The sequence below is a fragment of the Drosophila simulans genome, chromosome 3L (genome assembly GCF_016746395.2).
Source record: "Drosophila simulans strain w501 chromosome 3L, Prin_Dsim_3.1, whole genome shotgun sequence".
Classification (NCBI taxonomy): domain Eukaryota; kingdom Metazoa; phylum Arthropoda; class Insecta; order Diptera; family Drosophilidae; genus Drosophila; species Drosophila simulans.
The window spans coordinates 23,250,870-23,265,796 of NC_052522.2; the positions used below are offsets into that span (position 1 = coordinate 23,250,870).

General features: G+C 39.9%; 1 protein-coding gene across 3 annotated transcripts in view; it reads right to left on the reverse strand.

The window, feature by feature from the left end:
* Positions 1 to 14,927, reverse strand: part of LOC27207615 (synaptosomal-associated protein 25) — an 88,591-nt gene that overhangs the window by 41,282 nt on the left and 32,382 nt on the right. For 2 of the 3 annotated variants that reach the window (XM_039294199.2, XM_039294201.2), the window contains exon 4: positions 4,427 to 4,475. The exons of the other annotated variant lie outside the window; for it this stretch is intronic. In XM_039294199.2, coding sequence (XP_039150133.1) covers positions 4,427 to 4,475 — 49 coding nt within the window. The remainder of the gene's footprint in view (positions 1 to 4,426; positions 4,476 to 14,927) is intronic. 3 annotated transcript variants of the gene reach the window in all.

The following is a 14,927-nucleotide window of genomic DNA, read 5'->3' on the forward strand; positions in this document are numbered from 1 at the left end:
ACATACATACTGCCTGGAGTAAAGCAAATGTGGTCTTCATTCCGAAAGCTGGAAAGACATCACTGATCCGAAGTCGTTCAGACCCATCAGCTTGACATCGTTTTTGCTAAAAACGTTGGAAAAGCTAGTGGATGTCAGCATCCGCTCCAACGGACGCAACATGCCTACAGGGCGGGCATTAAGGATTCACTGACTCATAAGGAAGTGGCGTTATGTGCCTTCTTAGACATACAGGGTGCTTTCGACAATACCTCCCATGCGGCTGTCAACGCATCCCTGGCAAAAAGAGGACTAGATGCTGCAACCAACAGATGGATAAAGGCACTACTGGCATCAATGCGTGACATGGCCACTATAGGAGGACAGTCGTCCACAGTATCTACCACAAGGGGTTGCCCTAAAAGGGGTATCCTCTCGTCTCTCTTGTGGAGGGGTATACTTTGGCGGGGTATACAAGGCTATGCTGACGATATTGTCATTATAGCCAGAGGTAAATATGAGGAAACACTCTGCGATATCATACAACTGGGCTTCTATATGACCAGCGAATGGTGCAAGGGAGTAGGCCTGAGCCTAAATCCTAGCAAAACTGTTATTGTTCCTTTCACAAATAGGTACAAGCTACAGAGAATGAAGGCAATAACACTGTCATTGTCGCCAGAAATGAAGTAAAGTATCTTGGGATAACCCTTGACTCCAAACTTAGCTTTAAAACTCATATCGATAAGTGCACAAGAGCACTTTTTACGTATAGAAACATTGCTGTTAAGTCGTGGGAAACCTCACCACGCATAATAAGATGGCTGTACCTCATGGTAGTCAGACCCATACTAACCTTTGGGGCAATAGCCTGGGGTGATAGAGCACGCCTTAGAACCACTTAGGCAAAACTCCATAAGCTGCAAAGAATGGCCTGCATATGCATGACAGGAGCAATGCGTACCTGTCCCACTGCAGCCCTAGAAGAACTAATGGAGGTGAGGCCGCTTCATATCGTCATTGAAATGAAACGGAAAGCCACCCTTATACGAATTAAGGGATACACACGGATCCCTCACCGACGAGGGAATTGGGCTGGGGGTTGTAGGCCTCAGGTTACAATACCACAAATCAATGGGCAGACACATCAGCATTTTTTCTGTGCTATTGGACGCTGTGCGGTGTTTAATCTGCAAAGGAACTATGGTGGCAAGGACATTGCTATACTGTCTGATAGTCAAGCAGCCATAAAGGCGCTCAGAAAAGCTAAGATAACATCTAAGCTAGTAAATGAAGTGAGGACAGCCCTAGACAAACTAGGAGCTGACAACAAACTCACAACAAGGCGGGTCCCGGGACACAACAACATCCCGGGAAATGAGCTAGCGGACAACCTAGCCAGGAAAGGGGCAGAGAACCCACTAATTGGGCCCGAACCCTTCTGTGGTGTTGGACACCACAGAGTGCGAGGCTTACTGAAGTCACTAGAGGAAGAAAAACGTCAGTCCTTCTGGGAACACCTACCAGGACTTAGGCAGTCTAAGATTCTCCGTCAGGAACATAACCATAAAAGACCTTAATGACACATGGGAAAAACACCGTGCGCATTTTGAGTGGCCTTCTTACGGGGCCGGCTTCAAAGCCATTTGTACAAAATTGGCATTACAGACAGTAAACTCTGTCGCTTCTGCTGCATGGAGAAGGAGAACTCTACACATATTTAATGTGAAAAATTTCTGTAGTCTATCCTTATGAACTTTTGTTTCTTGTTCTTATCATTCTTTATTTTTATATTATCATTTCCTATAACTTCTATGACCTCAAATGGTCCTATTTAAGACTTATGGCCTGTTTCAATAAATACGTGCTGTAGATCGTCTCATGTTAAAACAGTAAACGAAATATGGAAGCCAAACGTTCCAATCTGTTTTGGGTCACCATCCAGACCTAGTCTATCGATCGACCCTTCAGCAACGTAGCCAGAAACTTTGTACAACAAAGTTGCACTTCTGCAATACGGAGAGCCGGAGTCAGTGGAATCGTCGCTGCAATATGAAAGCACATGGGGCCGACGCATGATCGACGGAGGCTACTTGGGACCAGCAAGCAACCACAACATGTACAACCAAATATTGTTTAAGTAAAGCTATTTCATTCTCACAATAACGAAACAATAAAGTTATTTAAACCAAACCAAACCTTCTGGTATTCTAATAGAACTTTTCCTCAGGTAGTCCCTCGGAACGGATGTATTCGTTAAAGGTTTTATGGCTTCTTTTTACTGTTCCCGTTATCTGGTAGCGTTGTGATGTAGAAGTTATATTGTCTATCTTCAACAATTTAGAAAAAATATTTCATTTAAAATAGAGTTTTTATATTCTGTTCACATGGGTGTAATGAACGTCCTTATTGGACCGTACTTCAGAATAAAAGATTCAAATAAAGCTTTTGCCATAGTTGCGTTTATATTTGCAATTGGCCACAAAATATTTTGTAAGATCACATATTAAAGTTCCAACGTAATTGTTGCCATTTTCTGATAACGGAGCAATTGTGTACTATCACTCTATCGAAATCTGAATTGCTGCCAATTCTTGCTCTGTGGGGCTCTTATTACTTTCACCTTTTATGAATGTGAAGTTGGAGTATGCTACGGTTTTGAGTTAATACTGCTCCACACTCTTGTTTGCTTGCATCTGTCGTTATACTAACTTCTTTGGTAAAATCAGCATATTGTAATAATGTGGGTTCTATTAGTTTTGTTTTTAAGTATAAGATTGTGTTTTGGCATTTAACTGTCCATTCGAAAGGGACATTCTCTTCAAATATTCTTATTGTGTGCCGGGAATAGACGGCAAAATGTTTGATAAAACTTCTATGATAGTTGCAAAATGCAACGAAACGTCTAGCACTGTCCGCATCATGGGCCACTGGGTAGTTTGCAATGACATCATATTTTTTTTCATCCGGAAGTATTCCCATATCTGCGCATATGTGAATTTAACGTGATGCCTCTCGGCCTAACCAACGCTCCAGCTACCTTTGAGTGCCTAATGTATGTTCTCTTCTCCGGTGCTGCTTGGAATCCACACTGGTTTTCAGAAGCTAAACGAGCCTTCGCATGGTCACCAACGGTTCACGATACCTTCGAAACGCTAAAAGTCAAACTCACGTCACCACCTGTTCTAACATTCCCGCCCCGGAGGGGTTAGGCAACCATGGTGCAAGCGCTGTGCTGAGTCAACATCTTCTCGACCAAAAGCATGTATAATCACAGCAAATCGTTTAGTGCGGCGAAACGCAACTACTGTGTCACTCGGCGAGAACTGCTAGCCGTGGTCCTACCCACTAACCATTACCCAATTTGTCGAAAATTCACAATACGCACTGATCACTGGTGCCTCCGATGGCTGTCTAACTTTCGAGAGCTGGGAGGACAATCAGCTTGATGGATGGACCGATTCCAGCAGTACGACGCGGACATCCAGCACCGCACCCCTTTCTCGCCACCCTTTCGGTAAATGTTGCATACGTACCGAAGCGGAACAAATTGACTGTCAGAAGGTCATGTTCTTAAAAGTCCTATTGCCTATTGCCTTTGCCTACTACTGTGCTCGGGAACCGCTATATGGCGCTATACCGCCTTACCCAACACAACAGCGCCATAGCGTGCGTTCCTTTCCTCCTCCACTCGGATCAAGGTCGCAACTATGATTCAGAGGGATTTCAAGCCTGTCTTCGTCTGTTGAACCTATAAAAGACTACTGCCTCAATCGGACGGAATGGTTGACAGGTATATGCCGACCCAACTGGACTACTTACTGGGACGAGAATTCTGTCTCCCAGCGAGTTGTTGTACTGTCGACCAACCCCAGGCCCGGAAAACTACCCGGCTTACGTGGAGCAACTGCGGAATCGCTCCGGCTGGTAATAAACAAGTTTCGCTGTGACCTGCGATTCTACCCGGTAGAATTCGCAGTGGGAGAAGGGGTTTTTCTGTACTCTAACGAAAACCGCCCAGCCTAGCGCCACCCTTCCGGTGGACTTTCAATACTAGCCCGGTGGAAATAAGTGACGGAATACTAAGACTCTCTTGTAAATGTTTTCTTTCTCTTCGCTCTTTTCGTTGCCTACAATAAAGTTGAGATATAACCCGAAAACGACCGTGTGGCCGATTCAAGTTCTGGCGAGGGTTGGGGTAGGGGTAAGTTCCGCTCGGCTTTCCTTAGCGCAGGTACTTCCTACGCCGAAAAAGCGTTACAATATTTTATTATCCCATGCTGATCAAGTTCAATTTACTGAAAGATAACTCAAAGGCCGCAATGTATGTATGTACATATAATCTATAAACGATCATAGTATATATGTAAAACTGATTCTGTGTCAAAAATTCAATTATTGTTTATAGCATTACAAATGCAAATCTTCATATCCAAGATTATCTTACCTCCTTGCTCATCCAACATAACAATACTTCGCATTCCAACTTCCGCGCTCTAAATAGAAATACATTTGCATTTTGAAATCATTAGAATTTCAAACATAAAATAAAAACATGAGAGAATTCTATAGTCGAGTTTCCCGACTATGAAATACCCGTTACTCATCCAGCGCGAGCGCACACGAGAAAATTCAACATTCTTGTAGACATATTTGACAAGTTGACAAAAAAAATAGTCAAATTAAAAAACTTTGAGAGTTTTGGGCAGTTTGAAAGCGGGAACAATATTATTGTTAGCATATCAATATAGTTAGTGTCAAAAAAATTGCTAGCATATAGATAGAAATTGGAAAGACAAAAATTTAAATGAACAAAATTCAAAACACTTTTCAGAAGTGTTACTTGGCAGTTTTGGACGATAACGTGGACGTGGTAAATAAATTTCTTGCATACACATTGAATTGGGCAACACTAATAAAATGAAAAAAAAAAATTCTCAAAATGTGGGCGATTTCTGAGCGTTAAAGTTGCAAATCTTTAAAAATTTACAAGGCTTATCAAAATAACAAATCATTTTTCAAAAGTATGGTTTTGGGCGGCTTGTGGGCGTTAGAGTGGGCGAGACAAAATAAAATGTACAAGACTAAAAATAAAATGAAAATCTACCAAAACGTATTCCAAAACTGTATGAGCGGCGGACGTTACCAGATCGACTCGGCTATTGGCAAGTGGGAAGCGCTTCCTCCTACATATTACATACTTTTCAAAAATTACAGTATACCGTTATATTCTTCGAGTAACGGATATAAACAACGGTGCCATTTTAAATAATATTAAAATAAATAAAATGTACATGCGTACTCACAAAAATAAAGCCGAAATTGAGAATCATGGCTTAATGTGAGTTAAGGTCATTTGCGTTAGGCTATTTTTATTTTAATTCCTTTATACTAATTAACTACTAGAAGCTTATAATTGTTAATAAAGTACTTATACTTTATTTTAAAATGATAACTTCTTATATTAAAACTGAAAATTTTCATATTGTATAATGAAATAGTACATGGCTTAGTTTCAGTTGGTATTAGAACAAGCCCCACCGACTCATTGCTTTGTTTGGTGGTAAATTGTTAAGGATGCACATTTTTTATTGCCGAGGTAGTAATGAAGAAGGAATGGACCTTTAAAAAAAACTGAAAAATTAAAGGCAAACTTATCAAAGTGAAGTGACTGAGAATATCATCAAAGAAAAGGAGAAAGAAATACAACAATACAATCATGTCAGTCAAATGTAATCAGTAAGTTATACCTAAAGTTTTAATATAAAAAAATAACGATTGACCAAATTTAAGTCCAAAGGGTCAAAAGTCCAAAAATAATACCCTGATGAACACCCGAAATATAAAAAAAAAGGTTTACCGCTTCAATTAACTATATGCTAGTCCCGTCTTTTACATATAATGGTAGAGCGATAAAGATATAAGATATAAGAAAATGATTTCTATTTTTTCCGAGTTAAAAATTTAGTAATTTATTAAATGGATAAAAGCACACCTTCTAGTCCACCGGTCTCGGAAGAGCTGAACCGATTCGAGAAGATGAAGAAAATCGCTGGACATACTCAAGCAGAGATACGAGCCATGATTGCCTCAAGGCAATACGATTCTTTTGGCCTTTCACAAGGAAGTCTTGGTAAAACCAGCTCTGCTTCAACAGTAACTTGTACAGTTACCACTTCTCTTGCTTGTTCAACAACAACAACGTACACTGTGGGAGCTTCGACAGGTACTGCTCGGACAAGTACTGTTTCGACAAGAACTGCTTCAGTTATGTCCACAGGTTATACTACTTCACCAGACGTTGCAACGTCATTCAGAAGTATGGTTCGTAACTTGACTGCCCTGAAATGCCAGTTTTGGCATCATCAACTGCGTGAGGAAAAACCATATAGGCTGGTGGTGAAAAACATACACTCAACTGTCCCAAGAGAAGAAATAGAGCGATGCTTCACAGACAAAGGCTTCGTTGAACTGAACATCTACTCCCCAAGGAAGCCTGGCTGGAATAAAATCTTGGCTGATGGAAATGACGAAAAAGAAGCCATTATCGCACAAACTCTTTTTAAATTAGTCATGGAAACAATTGAGTCCAACAAAGCTTTTCGTGATCTAGTTCACGTTCTGATTTCTAAAAAATTATAGTCTTAAACTTAAAAATCGGATTATGGAACGCAAGAGGATTAGTACAGAAGAATGAAGACCTTCGACTTTTTCTTATTGCCCACTCTATAGACATCATGCTAATTACTGAAACTTATATGCGCCCTGGACTAAAGGTATACAGTCCTGGCTATGAACAATATTATGCCAATCATCCAAGTATCACCGCAAAAGACGGTTCTGCAATCTTCATCAAAGCCAATATTCGCCACAGTCAAAATAAATCAATAATGCGCACTGATTTACAAGTCACAAATCTCGATGTACCAACGAGTGGTGGTATTATCAAAATAGCTTCTCTGTATCTTCCTCCAAATAAGCGTTGGACTAAAAACGACTTTGATCAGCTACTGATCACATTGGGCCCCAAGTGTATAGCAGGAGGGGATTACAATGCTAAGCACCAATGGTGGGGCAACCTAAGGGCATGCAGTCGAGGAAAACGACTACAAGAGGCCATCAGAACTAGTTCTAGCGAAGTTCTAGCTACAGGTGAACCTACCTTTTACTCATCTAACACTAGACTGACGCCAACAGCTTTGGACTTTTTTATCGTAAATGGGGTGGGGAAAATAAATAAACTTTCAATTGAAACAGAAAACGATCTATCTTCTGATCACCTAATTATAGTAGCAACATTAAGCCACACTCCCCAATATAAATCCAGAAAGAAATCCTTACTAGCTTCAGTTCTCATACATCTCAAACGAAGAGCTAGACGAGAATTTTCCAGAACAGGAGACGCACGCGCCCACAACATTTACAAAAGGTTATCAAATCGTCTTAACAAAGTTCTGGTGACAACCAAACAAACAAGACCACTTTGACCAAATGCTGGAAAATGCAAGTCCTGATGCATCGACTAACTACTCGCTGTGGAAACTCACGAATAACTTTAAAAGACAAGTTATTCCAAAGGCTCCCATCAGAAATCCGTCTGGTGGTTGGTGCGGCTCCAGTCAGGAGAAGGCCGAAATCTTCGCAAGCAGCTAAAAGGATAGATTTAAGCCACTCCGGCAGAACAACGAGACTGGGTGCAAACACTCTTGGACCAACCTTTTCAAATGGCCCTTCCCACAAACCCTGTTACTTTGGAAGAGGTAGTAACGCAAATCAAAAAGCTCAAACGTAAAAAATCGCCTGGTGAGGACCTCCTAGATAACAGGACGCTCAAACTACTTCCCATCAAAGTTGTACTTTTCTTAGTCCTACTGTTCAATAGCGCTCTAAGGCTGGGACACTTTCCAAGCAAATGGAAATCAGCAATCATAACGATGATTAAGAAGCCTGGAAAGCAACCCACTGAAGTAGATGCATATAGACCCATTAGTCTTCTACCCGCGCTAGGGAAAATGTTGGAAAGGGTAATATTAGAACGCATCCTCAAACTTCCAAGCGTGAGCCAAGCTATTCCAAAGTGGCAGTTCGGTTTCCGAAAAAGTCAGTCCAGAACAGCTACACGGAATGGGAAACTTTGCTTTGGAGGCAATGGAGGACAAGATGTATACAACAGCTGTATTCATGGATATACAACAAGCCTTTGATAGAGTTTGGCATGATGGTCTTCTAAGTAAGCTTAAGACCATTTTGACGCCACAGCTATTTCTTCTCATCAAAAGCTTTCTATCGAACAGACAGTTCAGTGTGGTTGTCGATGGCGACAAATCGCCTACGCGTACAATCTCAGCAGGCGTGTGCTTGCGTCACATTCACAAAAAGGCCTTTGAACTGCTCTGGAATTTCCATGCTTGGCTCCACACTTCGACACGAGACCTTCTACAAATACCTCGGGGCGATTTTGGACAGAGGACTAACGTTTCAAAGGCATACGACTATGATCAAGCAAGCAGTACTTTCAAAGGCTGCAAAAATGTGGTGGCTCTTATCGCCGAGAAACAAACTCTCATTGGCAAATAAAGTTCGCCTGTATAAATCCATCCTGACCCCAATTTGGAAGTATGCGTTGCGAATATACGGAATTACGGCCGGAACTAATCTGAATAAAATAAGAGTTGCACAAAGTAAAGTAGTTAGATCACTATGTAACTATCCCTGGTATATGAGAACCAGAGATATAGAAAGAGATCTTAATATTCCAAAGATAGGCGATGTATTGAGGATCCATGCGGAAAGTTATATGCGGCGACTAGGTTCCCACCACAACACCCTGGCGAGAAGGCTCTTTCATCCCCCGAAAAAAAGAAGGCTAAAAAGAATCCACCCACATGATCTCCCATCGAGATTATTATAATTATTTGTTCATGGAAAAGAAATCAATTAAATATTGTTAGAATAACTTAATTTATAAAGTAATGTATAAGTTATTTATATATTGGTATGCCTATGCTGTAAAATTTTATGTAAAACCTGGTCAAGCTGCCACATAGGGGGAAGTAAACTTGTTTAATTCCAATTAATAAAATTTACAAAAAAAAAAAAATAAATAAATAAATATATTTAAATGATAGATTTTTTTTTATTTATTATCACTAACAACAGCAACGGAAATAGCATTTTTATTTCTTTGCATGTGTAAATGACTCATTAAAGACAACTCCACTTTTTTGATTAAGGAGTTCATGATTATGAATGAAATAATTATATGGTCGGTAACGTTTACTTCAACTTATTACATACAAACATTTCAACAATGTATGCTGCGAAACAATATAATTATCCCTTCGGTTTGGAGTTCTAAGAACGATAGATAAGGCTCTGGTCACGGTTAATCTCCCTATTTATGTAAATGAAGTATTCCAGTTCAGCAGTGGAAGTGTGATCGCATATATATTTTTCTGTGATATCGATAGTTATCGGTAAATAAAATGAGAAAACATTTAACAACAGAAAATGCTATAGTCGAGTTCCACGACTATTAGATACCCTTACTCTGCTAGTGTGAATGCGAACACAACATTTTTCTGGGATATTGGGGGATAAATTGGGAAATAATTTAAAAGTTGTTCAAAAATGTGGACGTGACAGGTTTGGAGGCTTTAGAGCGTTAGAGTTGGAGTGGCAAAATTTTTTTTTTTGGAAAATCGATAGAAATTTAAACGACTAATAAAATTATTGAATCTGTGTGCTGAATCTCAACCTTCTAGCTTTTATAGTTTCTAAGATCTCGACGTTCATACGGACAGACGGACATGGCCAGATCGAATCGGCTTTGATCCTGATCAAGAATATATATACTCTACATAGTCGGAAACGCTTCCTTTTGCCTATTATACCCTTCTGGCAAAAACACTAGAATAAATATATTAGCTTTTGGTGGTGGGTTTCCTCCGCATAAGATACAAAAATATCAATAAAATTTTCACACACAGGACCGGATTCTTCCTTTCCTATCTTTGTCCCTGGTCTCGGCACACATATACGCGCGCCAAATACATTCCCATTGTCGATGGACAGATATTGGTATTCAAGGAGTTTGCCTACGTGACGCACACCGCAAACAAAGACACTAGAATAATTTAATTTAATTTAGTGGAAATCTGGGATATCGATAGATATATAAAATTTTTTTAATGTGTAGGCGTGACCGTTTTGGAGCGTGGCCACCAAAAAAAATTAAAAAGTTTGGTCGTGGCACTTTCGGGCGGTATGTGGGCGTAAGAGCGGGCGTGACAACATGGGTCAACAAACGTTCGCTGCGCTTATGTATCTAGAAACTGTATGCTTAATTTTAAGATTCCAGCTATTATAGTTCCTGAGATCGAGACGTTCATACGTACAGACCGACATGGCCAAATCGACTTGGCTTTTGATCCTGATCAAGAATATATATACTTTATATAGTCGGAATCGTTTCGTGTTGCTTTTCAACGAAATTATTATAGCTTGTTACCAAAGACACTAGAATAACAAGATGCGTAACGGCCATACATTGGTTTGGCACTATGCAGCCACTTTTTTGGTGAAGGCCAAATTTGCTCTCTTTCCGCTCGCTTACGCTGAGAGCGTAAGAAATCTAAAATTAAAGTTTGCTTGCTTGTGTAAGTAAAAACAATAGACGAGAACGTGTGTATGTGTGCGTACTTGTAAGATTTTCGGGCCGAAATCAATTCTGATCGAAGAAACGAGTTTACATGTTTGGAGTTTTGTCCAATTTCGTAGCAATATAATGAACTAAAATAATAATTAAAAATTCACGCCCTGACTATTATAATTTTAAAGTTTTTTAAATTCTTTTGTTAAAATCGCCGCTCGAATCAGTTACCGTTTAAATATTTATATTTATTTATTTTTATTTTATTTATAATATGTTATGTTAATTAATTATGTGTAATATATGTAATAATCGGTACACAGGGAAAACCTCGGGGAGGCCATTACAATTGTAATGGGGTCCTATATTTATTAGACCTTTTTCTTCCCACCCACTTTTGGGTGGCTTTTTAAAAATATCAAATTGGAATAGACCAAAAAAAAATTTAACTGAAAGCTGAAGTGATTCTTTTGTGATTTGTGCAGTAGTTTAAACAAATATACAAAGTAGTTTGCATTTTTCGTCTCTGTGTTTTGTTTACTCTCCCTTTTTGTGCGTTGTTCGCAGTGGGGTTTGTTGTTTTTGCATGCACATAAACTGCTCTTTTCGCTCTCACTCTCTCTCTCTCTTTCGCTCTCCCACACAAAATCTAAATTTCTCAGCGTGCAGACTGCTCTCGTGCGGTTCTTTTAACAGGTCGCTTGAAAGTTTTGGTCTTGTGTTTTCGTGCACAGTGGTTTGATTTCAGTTAAACATGGAAACCGTAAATGTTGTCTTCTTTTATAAAAATTGTTGCCAGGTTATAAAACCTGAGCGGCCAAAAATGACTTGTTGGCTATGTGATAGAATGGTGCATACTAAGTGCGCTGGTTTTAATGGCCGTACAAGTGATGACCTAGCAAAGGGTAAAAATCTAAATTACTGTTGTGATGCTTGCCTTGTGGTTGCGAACGAGATGAAATCGTTTATGCGCCAAACTAAAGGTGGCTTGAAAGAACTGATCAACAGTTTTGGCGTAACTAGAGATAGTTTTCGTCGAGCCGATGATCTTCTTTCCGAGCTTAATTCACAGTTTAATGGCCTTAAGCTATTAGATGAATCTCCAAAGCGCAAAAAAGCCGCTGGTGGTAGGCTGCCTAAGGCTTCGCAACCACGGGCAAATGATCAACAGGACTCAACAACTGATCAGCTGTCAATCGCAGCAAATCCACATATGCTGCTAAGATCGGCAGCTAAAAAAGATTCGGAGCAATCCGATCAATCAGCTGTGGATGAACCCCACCCTGAGATTGCTAAAAATTCCGAATTGTCTGCACTGGTTTCTCAACCAGTGATTTCACCTGTCTCGATTAGTTTACCACCACAAGGGAACATTGAGTCCGGACTACCGGCACAAGTTGGCACTTCAGAAATACAATCTGCAGGGCCAAAACCCCTCGCGTTGGTTCCACTAAAGAAACAAATTTTTGATTTCCCCTGATCAAACATCGTCGGATGAATTGTCTTATATACAAGACAAAACAAAAGCCGATAATATAAAAGTGGAAAAATTTAACTTCTCTTACGCTAGGGACATATCATCTTTCAAGATAACTGTCCCAAACGAGCTCTTTTCGACCATATGCTCGGGTGATTTTTGGCCGGTATGTATGGTGGTAAAAGAGTTTGAAGCTAAGATCAAAAATAAGAAAAAGGTGCCCGTGGGAATTAAACTTCCCTCACGTGGCCAGACCACTGCACCATCCGCCTCTTCATCTTCTTCCTCTTCAAAAAACTAACTACAAAACTTACTATCTCCTATCAAAATGTTAGAGGCTTGCGTAGCAAATTAATCAAATTGTATTGTGATAGTCTTTCATTCGCATCCCATATTATAGTGCTCACAGAGACTTGGTTAAAGCCGGAGATACTTAACTCCGAAGTCTTCCCAGGTATGTACACTATATATAGGTTTGACCAAAGACACTAGAATATTTATTCTAGTGTCTTTGGTTTGACCGTCCCTCCAGACGGGGAGGTGGAGCCCTAATTGCAGTTTGATCTACCCTCGCGTCGGAGGAGTTACTTTTGGACGATTACCGTAACTCGGAATTCTTATGTGTAAAGCTGTCTTTTTCCGACAGATCAGTTTATATTACGTGCTCCTATTTTCCGCCATCTTCTGAATTCCCAGAATATCAGAATCATCTGTCCGCTATCCAGTCGATCTTGAATAAACTGTCTGACAGGGACCAATTGGTAGTTCTACGTGATTTTAATATACCTGGCACAACGTGGTCCCCAGAAAAACAATCGAATATCCTTCTCCCTTTAGCACAACATGACTTTATTGACGGCTTGCTCGACTTATCGCTGTTGCAAGTTAATTATATTCCAAATTCTCTTGGTCGACTTTTGGATCTATGTTTTGTAACAAGTCCTGAAAGTGTGTTTCTGTCCAGGGTAGTACCTCTTACTCAACCTGAAGATCTATATCATCCTACTTTCGAGGTGGAAATCGACTTAGGTACGGTATTAAAAGTAAATTCAGAGAAGACAACAAAGCGAATTCCTTGTTTTCGCAAGGCAAATTTTCGGAGGCTAAACAATTTTATAGCTGGCTTTAATTGGTCCGATCTTTTAATAAACTTAATAAAGAGTTGACACACCTAAGAAATGTAAAGTCCAGACTCTATATGAAATTTAAAAATACCGGTTCTCAGTCCATCCTTTGTAATTATTTAAGCGCTCGGTTAAACTTTACCGTGCTTAATGGTCATTGCTACAAAAATTATTTAAACGGTTGTAAGTTCCAGTTTGCACAGGATCCGAAACAGTTTTATAATTTCGTTAGCTATAAGCGAAAAACAAGTTCTTACCCTTCCTCGCTATTTTTTGAAAACACTACGGTTACATCGGATCAGGCAATAGCCGATCTATTCGCCAAGTTTTTTCAAACAACATATTCTACGTTACCTCATTCCGAACAGCCAAACTCTTATGCGGTATCTAAGTCGAATCTAATATTTTGCCCCACTTTAAACGAAAGCTCACTGCTTAACGATCTTCAGCGTGTTAAACCGGTCTATTCGCCAGGTCCCGATGGAATCCCTGACTGTATGCCCAGATTCTGTGCGGTGCCTTGTGCAAGCCTTTACTGAAACTGTTAACCTTATCTGTGTCCTTTGTCCTTTGTGATTCGTATTCATAAAAAAGGTAGCAAACTGGATGCAAGCAATTACAGAGGAATCTCTAAATTGTCGGCTATCCCAAAACTTTTTCAAAATGTTATCACTCCTCATTTGCAGCACCTTTGCAGATCAATCATATCACCGTGTCAGCACGATTTCATAAAACGCAGATCTACAACCACTAACCTCTTGGAGCTAACTTCTTTCGTAATAGAGGGCTTCAAAAATAATCTTCAAACAGATGTCATCTGCACTGACTTTAGTAAAGCATTTGACTCTGTTAATCATTACCTTCTAGTGAGGAAACTTGATCTATTAGGTTTCCCTGTTGATCTTCTAAATTGGATTTCAAGCTATCTGAACGGCAGGACGAAAAAAGTCACATCCGGTGTCCCACAAGGGAGCCATCTTGGTCCGCTTCTTTTTACCTTATTCATTAACGACCTCCCCTTAATAATAAAACATTCGCGTGTACTTATGTACGCATACGATGTTAAATTATTCCTCCAGTACAAGGACACTTCTTGCCATTTTGACTTACAATCCGATCTAGACAGATTTCAAATATGGTGCCGTGATAACATATTAGACTTAAATGGCTCCAAGTGTAAAGTTATGACATTTTGTCGTGCCAACCCAATACGCACGACTTAGACTCTAAGTGGGTGCTCTCTGGACAGAATAACATGAGTTGATGATCTTTGTGTTCATCTGGACCCAAAATTAAAATTTTCTGACCATATTTCGTCGGATGTCAATAAGGCCAGGGGTATGCTTGGTTTTATAAAAAGGTGGTCTAAGGAATTTGATGATCCTTTCTTGACTAAAACCTTATTTATTTCGTTAGTCCGTCCGCTTCTCGAGTACGGATCACCTGTTTGGAGTCCACAATACGCAGTCCACTCGGACCGCATTGAATCGGTCCAAAAAAACTTCTTACTTTTTTCCTTGCGGCGCCTAAATTGGGATGCAAACCGTATATAACCTCCTCATTCCACTAGACTATTTTAATTAATTTACCATCCCTAGCTAACCGTAGAACTATGCTTGGAACAGTCTTTATTTGTAAGCTTATTCGTGGGGATGTTGAGAGTCCCGACTTGATTAGTCGGCTTAAATTCTCGGTA